This window comes from Chinchilla lanigera, unplaced genomic scaffold (genome assembly GCF_000276665.1).
Source record: "Chinchilla lanigera isolate Chin_1 unplaced genomic scaffold, ChiLan1.0 scaffold00041, whole genome shotgun sequence".
Taxonomy (NCBI): domain Eukaryota; kingdom Metazoa; phylum Chordata; class Mammalia; order Rodentia; family Chinchillidae; genus Chinchilla; species Chinchilla lanigera.
In genome coordinates this window covers 19,513,499-19,532,610 of record NW_004955442.1, presented here as the reverse complement: position 1 = coordinate 19,532,610, position 19,112 = coordinate 19,513,499, and the positions used below count along the sequence as shown (strand labels likewise).

At 43.8% G+C, this 19,112-nt stretch overlaps 2 protein-coding genes across 3 annotated transcripts in view; one reads left to right on the top strand and one right to left on the bottom strand.

The window, feature by feature from the left end:
* Serpind1 (serpin peptidase inhibitor, clade D (heparin cofactor), member 1) overlaps window positions 1-7,200 on the top strand; it is a 12,576-nt gene extending 5,376 nt beyond the window's left edge. Inside the window, exons 3-5 of the mRNA XM_005391835.1 lie at window positions 2,964-3,237; window positions 5,466-5,610; window positions 6,372-7,200. Of these exons, the coding sequence (XP_005391892.1) occupies window positions 2,964-3,237; window positions 5,466-5,610; window positions 6,372-6,563 (611 nt within the window). The 3' untranslated portion in view covers window positions 6,564-7,200. The remainder of the gene's footprint in view (window positions 1-2,963; window positions 3,238-5,465; window positions 5,611-6,371) is intronic.
* Window positions 1-19,112, bottom strand: part of Pi4ka (phosphatidylinositol 4-kinase, catalytic, alpha) — a 147,836-nt gene that overhangs the window by 62,180 nt on the left and 66,544 nt on the right. For both annotated transcript variants that reach the window (XM_005391836.2, XM_005391837.2), the window contains exons 15-19: window positions 18,743-18,838; window positions 18,223-18,406; window positions 17,699-17,802; window positions 14,895-15,063; window positions 12,195-12,245 (exon numbers count right to left, since the gene is read on the bottom strand). In XM_005391836.2, the coding sequence (XP_005391893.1) occupies window positions 12,195-12,245; window positions 14,895-15,063; window positions 17,699-17,802; window positions 18,223-18,406; window positions 18,743-18,838 (604 nt within the window). The remainder of the gene's footprint in view (window positions 1-12,194; window positions 12,246-14,894; window positions 15,064-17,698; window positions 17,803-18,222; window positions 18,407-18,742; window positions 18,839-19,112) is intronic.

The following is a 19,112-nucleotide window of genomic DNA, read 5'->3' as shown; positions in this document are numbered from 1 at the left end:
CCTACCAGGATCTCTAATGCCGTCAAAAAAAAAGTATCAGAGCTATTCAGATAGAGTAACCAACATTTAATACCTACAACTCCTTTTGAGAATACTTTTGCTCTAACAAGCAGTGGAGGTGGTGAAATTAACCATAATTTTTTTATTTTCTGAGCAACTCTTCTGTGCCAGTCAATATAGAAGGGCACTTTGTAGCCCGGGCTAGCCTTGCACTCACTCATGATCTTCCTGTCTCAGCCTCCTGAGTGCAGGGATTATAGGTGTGTGTCACCATACCTGTCACAAAAACACTTTTAAAAACTTTTTTTTTCTTTTACTGGCTGGGCGTAGTGGCACACACCGGTAATCTCAGCACTCAGGAGGCTGAGGCAGGAGGCTCACTGCAGGTTCGAGGCCAGCCTGGGATACAAAGTGAGTTCAAGGCCACCCTGAACTGCATAGTAAAACCCTGTCTCAAAAAAATTTTTTTCTGTAATACTGAGGACTGAACCTAGGGCCTTCACACAGCCCCAGTCACTACCTCCTCCCCAACAGGGTCTCACTAAATCACTAAATCACCCTGTCTAGCTCAAACTTGTGATCCTCCTGCCACATAGCCTCCCAGAATGCTGAGATTACAGCTATGCTGCACACACCTAGCTCCAAGGGCACTTTTTAAGGAGGCTACTAAACTCTACTCTACTCCACACACACACACACACACGCGCACACACACACACACAGGATTCCTGGAATCCTAGGAACAAATGGGTATGGATTTCTCTGGGTGTAATGGTACACACCTGTAACCTCAGCCATGAAGGGGGTTAAGGCAGGGAGACTGCAAGCTTAAGGCTAGCCTGGACAACTCAGGGATACTCTGTCTCAAAAAAAAAAAAAAAAAAAAGAGTAGAAAATGGATGTGTAAAATCCAAGCTTCCTCCTGGAACATGAGCAAAAGAAGCCTCTAACTTATTTTCAAAACTGCAGGGAAGACACAGGGATGGCTCAGCATCAGAATTAATCACAGCAAAACACAGCCATGCCTCCCTTTGCCACCAACAACTACCAGTGAGATCAGCTGCTGGGAGGTCAATGCTTCCTGCAGCAGCAGCAGCTGCATAACAAAGGACAGAGGTCTTCTTGCTTCCTGCTTGATAGAGATGGAGCCAGGGCTCCTCCTGATCCATTAGTACTCCCTATCTACACCTAGGCTGAGTGCCTCCCAGCAGCTTCACAAGGCAGCACCCTACTAGGTGGGCTGCCAGGTAGGGCTGAAGAGGACAAGACCGCAAAGCAGCCTAGAGTGCTGCTGAAATCTGAGCCCCGGGCTTTTCCCAGAGCCAGGTACAATGCCAGCCACACTGCGGCTGAAATCAAAGGCTGAGTCACAAACAGATTTGTGACAGAGACACATATTACATATACATATACATGTATACACACACACACACACACACACACATATATATATATATAATATGTGATGAACATATATATACCTTTTCATCACTGGTTGTTTTAAGTTTTGGAATTGAGCAAACAAAAGTCTAAGTCCTGGCCTCACCATTTCTCATTTATATGGCCCTAGGCAAGACATTCAACATCTCTGTGACTCAGTTCCTCAAGTTTATTATGGAGGTGAAAACACCTACCCTCACAAGGCTGTGGGGAGAACCAAAGAGAGCAAAGAAACACATAGCCCAGTGTGTGGCAAACGGCAAGAGCTCAATGAACTCCAAGTGAGTGAAAGCGTAGATTATCATATGAATATGACATGATATGCGATATGTATGTTATTGCTGGTGACATTTATTTTACTTTCAGAAGCAATTAATCTTTGCTTAGGCATGACTTCAGAACAGGTTAGAACATTTTGGCAGCACCAAAGCCCTGGGTCTTACCAGTTTGTCTGGCATCCCAGGTTACCCAAGTCCTAGCCAGAGTTCAGAAGTAGGTGGTCATTCCAGTCAGCATGAGGATGCACGGTCATTTCATCTCCTGAACATAATAGCCTAAGCCACACTAAAGTCTACAAATAGCAAACTTATATGCTGCCTTTCTCTATCATGCTAGCATAGTCATTCCAACGCTAGGATTCAGAAAGGATCAAACACTAATATCGCTCAATCTTTCATTAGTGTTTCTCAAAGGAGAGAAAGGTCTGTAAGTATAATTTTAATTTCTACTTTCTAAATCGATGTTACTAATTTTATTTTAATTCCAAATGTTGGAATCAACTTGTCAGAACTTCTGATGGGCTTCTTCTCATCAGCACTGGAAAAAGGAGTCATTGCCAACAGAGCCCAGGGCGGATGTCTGAGATATTGTACTTGTGGTTATTCTAACCTGAGGGGGAAGAGGGGACACAGTTGGTTTCTAGGGATGTAAGGCCATGGCTGCTGCTAAACAACCTAACTGCACAGGACAACCCATACTGTACAGAATTATCTGGTCCAAATGTCAACAGTGCTATAGCTGAGACACCCTAGGTGAGGCAGAATTAGAAAGTAAAGCTATAACAATGTGCAGGCAAAAGCCATCTGGTGTTTAAACCTCCTCAAAGACACAGCTGCTCAGAGCAGAAAATAAAGTAATATAGGTAAGGTGCTTAGATGAAGACCTGGCTTGTTATCAATTGTCAACTAGTCCCAATTACTGTTAGTTACAAGCGTCTTACAGCTGAAACAAATATGGACTTACTCCTGGATACACATCTAAATCTATAGGGTAATATCACAACACTCATGTGTCCTGCCCAGGCCAAAGACCTATTTAGTGTCTGAATATAACCCACAATCTCTTTCAGTCTATTTAACTACTCTTGACAGAAATGCAAACTCTCAGCCCAAACCAGACCAGGGAATGAGACTCTGGGAATGGAACCTGCAGAGCCCGCCAGGGGATCTGGACCATGCTGCAGGTGAGGACCACTGCTTTAAAGGAATACTCTAATAACTGCCCTGTTCCTTGTGACTTTATAGGATCCTGGGTGAACAAATTCCCAGTGGAAATGACACATAACCACAACTTCCGCCTAAATGAGCGAGAGGTGGTCAAGGTTTCCATGATGCAGACCAAGGGAAACTTCCTTGCAGCAACTGACCAGGAGCTCGACTGTGATGTCCTCCAGCTGGAGTATGTGGGGGGCATCGGCATGTTAATCGTGGTCCCACACAAGCTGTCAGGGCTGAAGACTCTGGAAGCACAGTTGACGCCCCAGGTGGTGGAGCGGTGGCAAAAAAGCATGACAAACAGGTACGTCAGGGTGTCTGCTCTTTCAATCTCCTAGAGGCTGAGACTATAAAGGAATATACTCTAGTTATGTTTTCTAAAAGAAATATGCATGACTACCCAAAAACTGCCACATGGGGTCACTCTGTTAAATCAGCTCAAATAACATCTTTGATGAGCAAAGGTCACAGACCACTTATGAGCAACACAGCTGCTCTTCCCTGGGCAGTTTTAGAGGGTAGGGGCAGGTGGCTTAGCATCAGCTTGGAAATAATCCCCACTCTGCCACATACAGTACTTGCTTTGTACTTCAAGCACCAGGTACATCAACTGTAAAATGGGGCCAAGTTAATTAATTCCCAGGGGCAAGATGAGAAACAAATGGAATAGGTAGTGTCAACATCAAGTGTTTCCCTCCTAGTGCCTGGAACCTAGGAGACATCCCAAAAACTTAAGTTTTCCCCTGCCCCACCTGGGAAATTCTGAGGTCCTCTTAACCTACTGAGGACTATCATTCATAATTTTCCTCCATTATCATACATTACTCTGTATTTACAACCATAGATTTAAAAATATTTACTGAGATTATTACTGTATCACGACAGAAAGAATGGAGAGGTTGGTTCACATTTCTGTTTTAATGGATACTGGCTAGTCCTGGATCAAGATATGAATCTGGCCGGGCATGGTGGCACATGCCTGTAATCCCAGCACTTGGGAGGCTGAGGCAGGAGGATCGTTGCAAGTTCGAGACCAGGCTATGCTACATAAGTGAGCTCAAGGCCAACCTGAACTGCATAGCGAGACCCTGTCTCAAGAAAAAAAAAAAAAAAAAAAGATACGCATGTGGTTTAGGGCTCCTTATAGGAGAATAAAGAAATGCAACAAAACTGAGAAGCAGGCCCTTAGAAGAAGCTTATCAATCAACAAGCCCTGTGGATGTTTCCTTAGAAATGTCCCTTCTGTACACACTTCCTTCCTAACCTCTCAGATCATAACTCCGCTCTCACCCCAGGCCAAAGCAGCCTGCTGGTTCCATTCCTAGTCCATGTGGGTACTAAGCACCAATAGGCATTTCCAAGACACCTTTTCCATCCTGCTTTTCTTTTTCACACAGAAACTGTGTGAACCCCCAACCCACAGAAGCCAGCCCAGCTTCTCAGCCTGGCTCACAGATCTACCCTTCTGCATCTGGCTTGCTCAGGTCCTCCTCCTTTCCCTCTGCTCTTCTCCCACCTCTCCAGTTAAATGCAAGGTCCTATTTTCCCTCCAGCAAGCCACACTCCCTCCAAATTTTTGCTCACACAGTGATCCATTCCTCTCTTAAGCCTGGGACATCTTCCTAAGCCACATGGATACCCATTCTTCCACATCACTCTCCTGGACAGTTCTAATACTTAAATCTGTTCTAGTTACTCAAATATTAATGTACTATCCTTCTGTTCTCACCAGTTCACAAATGTGAGTCTTGGTCTGCCAAAGGAAAGCGAGCTCTGAGAAGGACTGCATCTTATATCTTTTTGTCCTCCATAAAATGCCAAAATGGCCCCATAGCACTAATATTTCTGTTCACCCATTTAGAAGACTGAATGGTTTATGACAAGGACTGAAAATGTTTAGCACTAGCTAGTGTGTATATATATGAAGGGGTTTTTCTTAAGTACACTGACCTGATATTCAACTTTTAAATTACCAAAATAAGAAATGTTTGAAGTCAGGGAACCAAAAGCCTCAACCGTATATACAGTCATCCTTCAGTGTCCTCAAGGGATTGGTTCCACAACTACCCTCAACTGCAGATGCCAAAATCAAATCCCTCATACAAAATGAAATAATATTTGCATACAACCCTGTGTATATCCTCCCATACATTTTAAATCATCTCTTATTTATGACACCTAATAATGTAAATGCCATGTAAATGGTTGTTGTGTTATGTTGTATAGAAAATGATGAGAGCAAAAAGTCTGTACATGTTCAGTATAGATGTAATTTTCCCCCTAATAGTTTAAGCCTGAGGTTGATGGAGCCTGTGGATACAAAGGGCTGACTGTAACTGGAATTATAGTGGGGTGGTCTTTCCAAAAGCCCCCACTGACAGTACCAAGATACAAATTTTTAACAAGAGCTATTTTGTATCAATTCTGTGACATATGCAACCTGTGGCAGGCTGTCCACATTTAATAGGAAAAACATGATTATTTTGTAATTCATGGTTCAATAAAACCAGGCCCCCCTTCTTCTGCCACTAGAACTCGGGAGGTACTTCTGCCTAAATTCAAGCTGGAGAAGAACTACAATCTGGTGGAGGCCCTGAAGTCTATGGGGATCACAGAGCTGTTTGACAAGAAAGGCAACATGTCGGGAATCTCAAATCAAAAGATCACCATTGACCTGGTAATGACGCCCTCCTCTGCACAGGCCCCCAACGTCTGCCTCTGCTCAAGCTCCACCTCCATTTGTCTTTCCCAGCCAGCCACCATCCAGTCTGACTTTCCAAGTCAGGAGAGGCTAAGCGTGCTGTCTTGGGCCTGGACTGACACACAACACAGTCAGTTCCACAGGTGCTGGCCAGGAGGGTGGTGTGGCTGCCAGTTACTTAGTGGGCAGGGTGGTCACAGGAAGCAGCCTTGGGATGAACCCCATTCCTGCTAACACCCAAATGAGGAGAAACGTGCTGAAGTCTGCAAAATAGCTATGCCCAGCCAAATTGTGGAAGACTCATTAAACACATAGAGAGAATCCACACTATTCATGTTTAACTTAACAAACCAAAAACAGGCACTCAGCAAGAGAAAGAACACCAGGCCAAATGTTGTGGCAGATCCAGACCCCTTTGTTCCTGGTGGACACGTGCCCCAGACTTTGAGGAGATGGAATACTAGGGTAACTGTCTTGGTTCCCAAGGCTTCTCAGACTATGGGTACGGCCAAGAGTGAATGTGGTTCCAGAGTTGAAAGGTAAGTACACAGCCTCTAAGCACAACTATACACTTGACAAATGAGGAAAGATGTTTTCAAGGGTAATTTTGATAAGCTGTGATATCTGCCTTAGGTGTGGCTTTTGGACCTTAACCTTGAATGAGATTAGACGCCATCACTATCCTTCTATGTGCCAAACTATAGAATCTGACACCTTTCCTTTCCAATTTCAAACAGTTCAAGCACCAAGGCACCATCACGGTGAATGAAGAGGGCACCCAAGCTGCAGCTGTGACCGCAGTGGGGTTCATGCCGTTGTCCACCCAAGTGCGTTTCACCGTGGACCGCCCCTTTCTGTTCCTGGTCTATGAGCACCGCACCAGCTGTCTACTTTTCATGGGGAGAGTGGTCAATCCTGCCAGGTCTTAAAGGGGCCAGCTTGGGTGCCTGCCATGTTTTGAGGGCACTCTAACTCTGTTTCATTGGGACAATGAGGACAGCGATGTTTTGGCATCATAACTTACATAGTTTATACTACCAATCTGAATTTGAAGCCCATATGGAAGAAGGAATTTATAAATGACCAAGAAGCTGGTTGGGACCAATTCTGTACAGTAACAATGGCCTGAACCCACAGCATTGGTGTAACTACTATGTCAGCTGTTCCTAGACAGTCTTAGCAACAGACTGCCTCATCTCCCTCTTGCCTCACAGCAAACCTATACAGTGCACCAAGGCACCTCCTTCCTCCACAGCCCGATCCTTACATACTGTATATGGCTCTATTACTCAAAGCCTTTCTCAACCAAGGCCCCTCAGCTGAACACAGATTACAGAAATGAACCATGTGACACAGGGGATCCAACTAGCACCATTCCCAATGCCCCAGGAGATGCAACTTTGAGGCATACAGCAGTTGGCCTGGGCACTGAAGCTTAATTCTTTCAAGGCCCTGTTTCCAAGTTTATGTAAACGTCATTTGCTTCACTGTTACCCAGAGGACAGAGTGTACACATGGCCATATCTTCTACCCTAAAGATAAATAAATATAGCCACATTTACTATGTATCTGTTGTAATTTTTTTTAAAAGCTCAAGTAACAAAAGTCAAACTCAGAAGAGATATATCTCCAGGATAACAAAGATTGACAGAGTCACTCAAGTGTGACACAGTAACTAACATGCTATAGCAAGGCTCATTCTAGGGACCAGGACAAGTCCTGGGTATGACCTGCTCTGAGTGTCGCACAAGCCAATGTTTCCACAGTCTTTACCTGGGGTGCACACTTGGCCATTCATCCCTGAGACGTGCTTCTGTACTGGGTCTGGTCTGACAAAGCCAGGAGACATCCTAGGAATATGCTTCTGCATCCTTCAACAGGAGAAGGTACCCAATATCTAAAAGGACTGCTCAGAATGCAAAAGTCAAAGCACCCTTCAGTGATGGGACTGTCACAAGCTCTGTGCACACAGGTTGTCTTACAGTAATGCCCACAACCTGGTAAGAGAAACTTTTCCTTCCTCACTTAGCAGGTGAGGAAGACAGGGTTGGAAGGGTTCTGAACTCTGCCCAAGATGTGGCTGTGGAGTATGGTTCACAGACAGGCTGGCCTGACTCCAGAGTCATACAGGGAATCAACACAGAAGACTTCTGACGCAATGAGACCAATTCCAGTAATGGAGCAGCAGAATGGAAGCCCTGGAGGATATGCAGACGTGATGCCACTGCCAGGGTGTGCCTGCACACCCTCTGAGAACTCAAAACAACTCTAGGAGGTCACACTGTTATTACTCCCTTTTTATAAGTAGGAAAGCAACTAAAGCTCACAGAAGGGAAGTGATTTGCCCTAGGCATAGGGCATAGATCTGAACACAGGCAGGTGGGCCCTGGAGCCTCCTTTTCCTTCTAATTCTCCTCACCTGCTCCCCTAGTAACTTCCTGTACCAGCTCTTACGCCAGCACTCTACTGAGAAAGGACAGTACAAGACTGAAGCCTGTTGGTGAAAAGTGACGCTGCTGATGACCCACTCCTTTCATTCTTTCTCCTATGTGTTTCCACAATGTTTTCTTTTCACTGAACCCAGGACTTTGTACATGCCAGGCAAGAGCTCTCTCACTAAGCTACATCTCCACCACATTTCTTTTCTAGTGCTTGTCCTGTATTTTTTCATCTTGTTGGTTTATCTTGCTCCTCCCCTTTCTAAACATATTTACCTCAAAACTCTGCCTTAAAAAGCCAGGGGTGAAGCATACACATGGAGTCCTTATACAGTCATGACAGACACTACTACCATAGGAACAGAGGACAAACTCACTCCAGGCCCCTTAACTGTTACTCATTAAAAGCATGTTTTGTGTTTTATCCTGAGGCAATCAGAACCTTAAAGTGGGTTTTAAAACATAATTCTCCCTTTGAGGCTACAGACAGGTTATAATGAGCAACTAAAATAGAACAAAGCTTGACCTTCATTTTGTAACCTTTATTAGTTAAAACTTTGGATATAAGTATGTTAATTATTGAGGAAAAGTTGGCAAAATAAGGTTTACCAGCCCTAAATTTACACAGCCTATCTCAATCCTCCCTTCAGGACTGAGGACACCAAGATAAGACTAACGAAATGTCTTTCTCAGGATTTACAGGGGCATCCAATTGTCAGCTTTTATATTGCCCAGTTCCACACCACCTCCCTGGAATGCCAAGAAGTCTCCAGCCATTGTCCTAAGCCTGTAATCTTGTGGGTCCCAGGAAAAGCAAAGCCTCACATGACTGAGACTATTCCAAACAAAGACAATCAACTCATGGGAATGCATCGGCACTCAGGCCACGAGGATTCCTCCAAAGCTACAAAATTAGGAATGAGATAATAATCAACCAGACCCCCGGACTGATACAGTATCCTTAAAATTCACCTCCATTCTTTTTTGAATGGCCCAGTCTGATCCACTGCTTCACACCAGTGCTCCTTTTAGTTCCTCAAACTGAAGCCTTTTTCCTATCTTCTTTTACTTTCCATTATTAAGAGACCAGCTTGATCTTTGTCAGAGCTGTGCTCCCCCTTACTTTCTCTTATATTCCAATTAAAGCTTCTGCCTGTAAATTCAAACTGCTGCTCTAGTTTTAATTTCCATTATCAATAAAGCAAGGGTCTGTGCCAGCCAGCGATGGTCCCAGCAACTCAGGAGTCTGGTGCAACAGAGTTGCTTAAGCCCAAAACTTTGAAGCCAGCCTAGGCAACGCAGTGAGACTCCACCTCAAAAGAAACACAAACCTCTGTATTTAGTCCTTTGCCATGTCTGTCACCTTCCCAGAAAGGGAATGGTTTCACTTACAGCCACCCTACCCTTCCTCTCTAACAGCTATCTACACCTCTTTATAGGTCATAGTGCTCCGAACTCCATCATTTTGTTCGCTTTATCCACCTAGAATCCCTCCAATTCCCTCGTACAGAAACCTATTTTTCAAGGCAGTAGAGTACTAATTTAGAGCACAGGTTCTGAGCCAGGCTACCTGGATTTGAATCCTGGCTCTGACATCTAGTAGCCACTGACTTTAAAACAAGTTTGGTGCCTCACTCTCCCTATCTGTGAAATAGGGATAGGAGCAGCACCTGTCCTTCAGGATTATTGTGCAAATCAGCTAATGTTTGGAAAGGCAACACAGTGAGATATTTATAGCAAGAGTCAGGTAAATATTTATCTTAATCTAAGAGGGTATCTCACCCTAGGGGCTCCTAACTGGGGGGTCCAGGACAGGCTTGTCCCATTTAACTTAAAATTAAAAAAAACCTTGAGAATATACACTTTATTTTTCTTTTCCAAGCTGCTGGGGATTGACTCATGCATGCTCAGCAAGCACTCTATGACTAAGCCACACCCCTAGCTCAAATAGATGTATTTCTATGGAAATACACAGCTTTCAAAAGGGTACATGATCCAGAAAACATTAATCCACATTCCTCATTGTACAGATACTGAGAACATGATTGTAAGAGAGAAAAATACTTTTAATTGGTCCATGGGGCTGGGGATGTGGCTCAGTAGTAGAGTTCTTGCCTTACATGCACAAGGCCCTGGGTTCAACTCCAGCAGCTCCCCCCCCCTAAAAAAAAGAGTCCACATTTCATTAATCGCTAAATAGGCCCTTATTTACAGAATTGGCTGGGTCAATGGCCAACAGGGACACACAGGCTGTAAACAAACAACAGAAATAAGGTACTGGGACAAGAGATAAGTACTAAACAAGTTTTCCTAAATTATGGTCCTGAGAAGTCAAAAGGTCATAAATAACTACAAAAAGAGATGCAGAGGAAAGAAGGGACAAGAAAGGGATGAGAGGGAGAGAAGTGACAGGTGCTGGCTGAGACAGCCTGCTCAGGGTAGACTGTGAACCCAGATCCCAGGCCATGGGCAATGGGTGGAGGGACTCTCGAGAATTAAGAATAAAAGCACACTGTTTCTCAACTCTGGTATGGCTCTCTGTGTGTACAGGGACCTTCTTGCAAGAGTATGGATTAAAGCCTTGATTTCACTGCCTCTGGAATCCAATTTTTTGGAGGTTTGGACAAGTAAATTCATTTCTCATAATATGTAACCTGTCCAAGACCACACAAGCTGCCAATTACACAGATAAACCTGCTCTAAACGTAGTACGGAATGTTTTTTGAGCAAGCAGCATGTTTTATTAAACCATCACTTTACAACTGGCATGCTGAGGTCTCTAAACTTTAGATAATTTTCAAAATGCTTGTCAGGTATGATGGCACATGTCTATATGCCTAGCAATCAGAAGGCAAGATCACTCCAAGTCTGAGGCCAGCCTGGGCAACAGAGTAAGCTCAGTACTATCCTGAACTATATTGTAAGACCCTGTCTTAAAAAAAAAAAAAAAAAAAAACTTACCAATGGGCTAGATAACAATAAACATAATTTAATCAATCATATTTCTGTGTACAAAGTTGCAAGACAAAGACCAACAAATCTAAGCAGGAAGGAGCCTCAGAGAACACATGACCTCACTTCCTAGTGACTCGCTCCAGATTCCCAAAGTCACTGAGAAGTAAACAGCTGCATTAGGAACAAAAACTAGGCTTCCTGCTCCAAATCCATTGGCTCTTTTACTCAACAAAGTAATTAGAGACACTGTATTGTCAAAGGTCCAAAATAGAGTCTTTCTCTTAAAAAAAAATTTTTTTAAGTGCAAAACATAAAAAAAAAAACTACTTCTGGAAATCAGTTTCTCCCAGAAAGTCCAAGGGGTAACTACAAAGCAAATGTAGGAACCCATGAACCCTGTGCTCTTTGTTAAGCAACAAAATCAAATATTTGTTTCCTCCCCCATAATGTAACCATTAACTTTTGTTAAAAATACAATACTTATTCTACTCATATAAAAGCTTGGATGGGGGCTAGTTGAGTGTTTTTCAGCTGTCACTGATAACCATTATACCTACACTGACCCTGCACGGACAGACTCAAGCACTTATGCACCATCTACATGCAGGACCAGGAGTGCAACCTTGGCCCTTGTACTCCCAGGAAACTTCATTCATCATTGTTTCCCCAAAATGCAAAGCATACCCACCAGGTGTTTTTGCATGCATTTACTATATTCTAAATACATCTGAAAGTTCACAGAAGTACAGCTCACAGAATTCTGGTGTTTAAAGTGGAACTCACTGATTGTCACCCTAGTCATTTTTATCTGCCCAAAACCTTCTCCTTCATGGAGTTTGCCTGGCCAATCTCCCTTCAACAAGGCCTGAGAGTCCCATGAGCTTTCACGTCCCTCACCTTCCACATTGTTCACCCTCTCTCCAGCCCATGCTTCCAAGGTGGGGAAGTACTGGGTTCCCCGTCCAGATAGCCAGGAAGTTCAGGTAGGACTCAGAGAAAGAGAATGATACCTACACTGGGCTGTCACATGGTGGTGGCTGAACCAGCTACGTGTACAGAACCACCGGGATCTCAAAACAGCATTATTCTAAGGAATTTGCTATGTATCACTCAAAACATGAGTGCAGGATCTGGAATGTTTAAAACATTCAATTAATGAATACTCACCACAGCTATTACAGGAATAAGCACTCCCAAGTTTCCTGCACTGCTAGAAGCCTAGAAAAGAACAGAATTGATGTCACTGATGAGCATATTTTTTTATTTTTTCTTTTTTTTTTTTTTTTTGAGACAGGGTCTTGCTATGTAGCTCAGGCTGGCTGGTCTTAAACTCACAGCAATCCTCCTGCCTCAGCCCCACAGGTTTTTTTTTTTTTAAGTAGTATATAAATCTGGAATTCCCTAATCTAAAAAAAAAATGAGATATGTACACAGAGAGAAGTATGAAGTTGCCCATCCAGTATATTTTCTTTTTTTTTTTGGTGCTGGAGATTGAACTTAGGGTCTCATCTAGAGCTGGGTAAGTGCTCTGCCACTGAGCTATACCGCGAGCTCTAGAATAACGCTAATACCAAAAACTGGAATCAACTTAAACATCAAATATAAATCATTGATTATATCTGTCATCATACTTCTGCATACAACACAGCCAATTTTCTGAAAAACATAGTCACCTTGAAAAAGTCCCTACAGCAAATATTAAATCATGATGTAAGAGTATGCTATGATTCAAACTCAATTTAATATACATATGCATAAAAAGTCAAGGAGGAAATGTATGAAGATGCATCAGTAATTTTATCTGAGTAAAAGGATTATGGGTGCTTTTTCTTATTTATAGGTTTAGTAGTTCTCTACAAATAAACATAAGTTCACCCCAAGCTAGGGAAAAGTAGGACATTACTTAGTAACCAAATAAATGGCTAGACACAAAAATGTTGCTAAACTACAATAGATACTGATCTGTGAAAGCTCTGGAGGCATGCATAAGCACAGTCAATTTAGTTTCTGCATTAACAATACAGCCCGCAACAGAGGGTGCTGGGTCCCTTTCCTCAGTGCTTCGCATGCATTAACTGTCAATAAGGAGACTCAGAGTAGCTTGCAAAAGTACACAGCCACTCAGTGGCAGGGGCAGAATTCTAAGCTGGATTTCCTGGGCTGGAGCCCTGAAGTGACGGCTCTGCTCAATCTACTCTGAGAAACAATGGCCTTGGGTCTGCATGATAAAGTGAAACAACACAGGTGTCTTGGTTTAATTTATCATCACAGCTCCTTGCATTCAACAGAGTGGTTGAGCCAGCAACCCACCATTGCTGCTCCAGGCTCTCCTTATTTTGAGAGGTCTTAGCTCAGCAGGAAAACCCCAACAGGTTTCTTAATACTTACTTAAATAGAAACTACTCTGCAAAGAACAGAACTCATGGCTTTGAACCCAGTTAATAGTAAGGGGAATCCCTGAGCTGCTTCCATGGTATAACCCCCAGCCTGTGAATGAAACACTGAATCCTGAGTCTTGGGATAGTAAAGAAAGAGGTAGCAAGGAGGCAGATGGGGCACCCCCAGGTCCCAGAGAAAAATTTTGGGGTGCTGGGGCCCAATTTCCAGTGGAAGGAAGGCCCCTAACAGGTTATAGCTTTCACCTTCTTGAGAGCTTAGTACATCTCTGTATCGCTGGAACATCCTTTCCACCCTCAGGCCTAAGGCCCTGCTGTAAACAGGGGTTACCGTCTAGCTTTTGCACTAGAATGATTCCATCTTGGAAGACTTGAGAAATTTATCACCAAATCACTGTCCGTGGGCCCAGTAGTACAAGGCTGTACTAGGGACAAGGGGCATGAGATCCCCTTTTACATGTACTACTTCCTCTTGGCCAAGATTTTCCCATGGAGAATTCCTTCATGTAGTTGTGAATTCCTCAGACAGGAATTCTTGACCAGCGTAGCCTAAAGTGTCTCTGCCCATACCACCCTATTCTATTTTACCAGGAAACCCCACAAGCAGGGATCTTGTTTAATTCACACTTCTGTAACCCCCTCAGAAGGGGGCTGGAACTGCAACCGTGGGTCAAATTCCAACCACTGCTTGTTCCTATCAACAGTTTCAAAGCACAATCATCCCAGTTCATTCATGTATTGGCTACTGCTGCTTTTAGCTACCACAGTTGAGCTAAAATGTTACAAGAGAAACTCTTTCAGGCCTACAGAGCCTAAAATATTTACAGTCTGGCCCTTTGCAGAAATAGTGAGTTGACCTGAGCTAGGACAACACCTCATACATGGTAAATGTGTAGTAACTATCTGAGGAAAGGGAATAAAAGGAAATAAGGGGATGCAAATGGAGATCTGGTAAAGTGCCAGGTTCCCATATTGGGGTAAGAGACCTCTGCTCCTCTGTCTTAACCCACTCATCCCACATAAAAGACATGATGTTTTGTTTGTCTTTGAGGACCTGCCTTCCTCGGATAGTCTGTGAGACTGAATCAAATCAGGTCCTTTTTATGTCACTATGTTCCGATTATAGGCCCTTAAAAGTCTTGCTAGGCCTAGCCACAGCATTCCTCTCACTCCCAATTTCCCAAGGATGAGAGAAGGGAAAGGGGATCCAGAAGAGAACCCATACTAGGCTGCTGTCGTGCTGTCACCTAGGCTGGAAGAGATGGCAGCCATGAGCAAAATGCAACCTGGTAAGAAAGCTGTCCATCCCAGAAACAGAATCCATCCCTTTCTTCTTGCAGTCTCCAGATGCATTTAAATCACTAGCAAAGAAAGTGTCACATTAAAACCAGGACAGTGTCTCAAATCTTCAGCTCTGGCCACCAGGGAAAGAGGTGCTAACAGATAGGACCCACCGCCTCCTCCTCCCTACCTTCAGGGCGGGGCCCTTCTCACTCGCCCTCTCGCTGGCTCGTTTTCCCTCCAGTCCCAGCTGCACAAACAACTCCAGCAGATTCATGAGCAGTTCGTCCACAAGATGCTCCTCCTGGATGTTAGCTGCGATGTTGGCCAGGGCATTAATCACCGCCAGGGAGCAGTGCCTGATGAGGAAGAAGCAAAGTAACAGCCACTGCCAGGCTCTCAATTGTGTCCAAGGGAAGGTGCTGCAGGAGTGAAGCAAGTGGACTCTGGATGTGCCCAGCTGCCTCATCACGCTGCTCTCAGTGCTGCCAGTGAACCAAAGAATCCTCAAGGGTGAAGAGCGTGTGAACTGCTACAAAAATGACTGCAGTCCTCTCTCCTGAGGTGCAGTGAGGGCCTTCAGGGGTCTCAGTCTCAGGAATCTGTATACTGGGGACCTGTTATTTCCCTCTGAATGGCAAGGGTCTACTGCACAGCTGAACATAGAAATACTCATCCCAGGCATTTTCTTCTTGGGCCCTACTTTCCCTCTCAAATCAAAGAGTGCCTTAATTCACCATTTATAACCCATATAAGTTTCACCTAATGATCAGCTTCTCCCCAGTGTCCCCAGCAGTGATGTTAGTATTAACTCACATAGAACACTCAGAAAGGGGGCTGGGGATTTAGCTCAGTGGCAAAGCGCCTGCCTGGCAAGCGCAAGGTCATGAGTTCGGTTCCCGGTACCGGAGAAAAACAAAAAAACAAAACAAAACCAAAAAAAAACAGAACACTCAGAAAGTACTCCAGGTTCTGGGGACCAACTGCCTCAGGATTATGCTCAAACCCTAGTAAACCCAAAAATAAAGCCAGCACTGTCTCTGCAGCCAGATACTGTGAACCAGCAAAGCTCACTAAGCTTCTGAGGCCCTGGAAGTAGCCAGACTCTGTCACTTCCATGTTGCAATACCCTTGAATGAGCTGTTTAAGTCTTTAAACCTTAGTTTCTTCCTAAGAAAAACAAGGATAGTAATTCCCTCTCAATAAGCAGAAGTTTTATTTATTTGTTTCTTTGTTTATTTATTTATAGTACCAGGAATCAAACTCATGACCTCATGCTTGCCAGGCAAGCACTGTGCTGCTGAGCTATATTCCCAGCCCCCTTTGCAGAAGTTTTAAATAGCATATGAAGCACTAGGCACAATGCTTAATCCCTGAAATCACAGAGAATATGGTAGCCATAACAAAAGGCACTCTCTTCCCAGTTAGGTAGACACCTGGTAGGTTAAGGGCACACAAAGGTCAGCAGATGTTTTCACTGGTGAGGAAGAGGACAATCTCTTTTGATGACAATAAGAGACAGGCTTTATGGAAGAAGAGACAACTGGAGTCAGAAGTTGAAGAACTGGTAGGATGGAGACTAGGAAGTACTGTACACAGCAAAGCTAAAGAGTAGCAAGATGGACATGAGGGACACAGAAGGAAGCCAGCAGGAGCAAAGACAAAGAGCAGGAGGTGCCAAAGCAAGGATGCCCAAGCAAACAATTTTCAGAGCAAGGAAGCAATGTGGGGGAAGAGGTGTTCTGGCCTAAGTGTCGGTTCTATCACAGAAACCAGGACAGATGGAAAGGAGAGGTGGGCAGTCCTTACACTGCTGAAATAGGCTGGGCTCACAACAGTGGCAATGAGAAGGCAATGAAGTATAATTGTCCCCTACTAGCCACAGGAGACTGGTTCCAAGACCACTATGGACACCAAAATCTGAGGATACCCAAGTCCCTTATATAAACTGGCACAGTATTTCCATATAGCCCAAGTATATTCCCTGAATAGTTTAAATCATCTCTAGATTACCTCTAATACCTAGTACAATGTACATGCTATGCAAACACTTGTTATGCTGTATTGTTTAAGGAACAATGACAAGAAAAAGTCTGCACATGTTCAGTACAGGTGGAGGGTTTTTTTTCCCCCAAATGTTTTCCTCTGCCGATGGTCCTAATCCTCCTCCCCTGGCCACTAAACTGACTTGGAGAGAATCTCAGAAAAAGGCCTGGATTTTACAGTTAAGCAGGGAAAAGCTCAGTGGCCAAGAACAGTAACACCAACAAACGGGCTCTTTTTTCCCATCTGTCAACTTTCTGCTTTTCTCTGACTTCCTTTCCTGCCTTCTCATCCACTGACCTGACAAATGGTTGAGAGATCCTCTAAACATGGAGATGTGTCTCTTCCTCTCGGCATTTCCAGGCAAGGATAAGGAACAAAGAAACATCTCTCAGCTGCCAGGAGAAACTGGTCAGACTGCTTACAACTATAAATAGTTCAAGGATATAAAAAGCTTATTCCATTAGACCTTCCATATCCTACTTCTCTTAACCTAAGCTAAAGGAAAGCATCAAAGATTCTTTCCGATACATAGACTTTGGGTTGTCTAATGAAGCAGTTACTGCCAGGAAAACTAGAAAAATACCTAACATTCAAGCTTGGGGCTGGTTAGATAAAGCTTGATAGAGCTACACAATGAGATACCATGTAGCCATTAGAGGTGTCACTCAGGGAAACACTCATGGCACAGCTGATGGGTCACTCCACAGAGGCAGGTCTCTTGGGTGTGCAGTGTGAGCCTGTTCAGAAAGGGAGGGATGGGGATGAAGTCACATGCATAGAGATGCCCAGTGATTAGCTCCCTGAGGTAGTCATTTACCACCTTGTGTGTACAAAGATTTGTAAAGTATACAGTGCTTTTATAAGAAGAAAAGCTTAGTTTAAAGACAAACTGCCAAAGGGAGTTAAATGCTGTCAGGATCCAATGACAATGAGATACAGAAGAATTACCTGTAGCCATGATCTTTGTAATCTTTGGTGGCCGAATACACAACTGAGCTGGCCTTCACGCTGATCTGCTGGAAGAGATTCCACACTTCCTGATAAATGTATTGCTGGAAGAAAGCAAGAAGCATTGTCACCACACCATGACTCCTTCACCGAGCCTCTTCTACAACAGAGAAGGCCCCTCTTGTCATCACCCAGAGGGAAAGCTCTGGAATCCTGGGCCATAAAAGACCATGAAGGCATTCACTCCTAAAGGTTTATGTAAACCTCAAATTAGAAGCTAACAGGAAAGCATTTCGATTTAATTCCTATATGTCATTTACACTAACAAGCTATTAATTTCAAAATGCTTTTCCCAGGCACTCATGGAACTATTACACTATTTTCACTACACAGTACAGAAATAGTTGAGAGCACTTAGCTCAGCTGCAAGATAACTTTACTCTGTAATTTTCCATTCCTTAGGAGGTTAAGAAGGCTTACATAAGGTTTTATGGCTCTGGCCTCACTGCAGGACCCTTTCTTACATTTCCAGTGATAACCAGACAGCCTAGTTGGTCAATGATGAGCACATCAAGAGGCGAGGGGGGCTGGCAGAACTTCTGCTGCAGGATCTGCAGAATTGGCTCCATGACCTTTGGGGTGTCCCTCAGAGCCACTGCAATATGTCCCAAGGCACGGATGGTGTGGTCAGGAATCAAGTGCGCATCCCTACAGGAGAAAGAACAGAGACATCTTAGGAACAGTCCTCTGGCATGCAGCAGTGAAATAAAACTCAGGGGTAATGATCAATTTTACCATAGTCTTGATGAAACATTCTGAAAATGACAGCCCAGGACTTTTAACCAGCAAAAAACACAAAGCCCAGGCACTATGCTGGAGGACAAAGACCTTTCTCTACTCTTATGCAGTGGTTCAAGATGTACATTCTGAAGTAAGTCACACCTTAAAACTATGACAAACCCAGTGAGAGAGGCACCGACATACAAAATGTCGGGTGTTCCACCTGAGCCTACAGGCTGCCCCTGAGGAATGGGAAGAACATACTTGTCACTCTCCTGGGAGATGTACAGCCGGTTGGACAGGCTGGCCAGGAAGGCCTCCACAATCACTGGATCTACTGTCAAGCCAGCCTTCAGGCACCTGAGCAAAGAGGAAACCCATACGACATTAGGCATCAGAACAGGGAGATGGGGCTTTTCAGTTTTGTTTTATTTTTCCTTTTCCTACAACACTGAGAGAATGACTCTATGCAAAGAACTGCTGCAGATTTTATCCACTTAATAAATATCTAAGCCAGAAACAATACCTTCATAATTTTGCCCAGAACAGTTTCCTTCAGAATATTATGCTTGCTCAAATTCCAATTTTAAATTTCTTATACTATTCCTTAACAAATAAGATAGATATATAGATA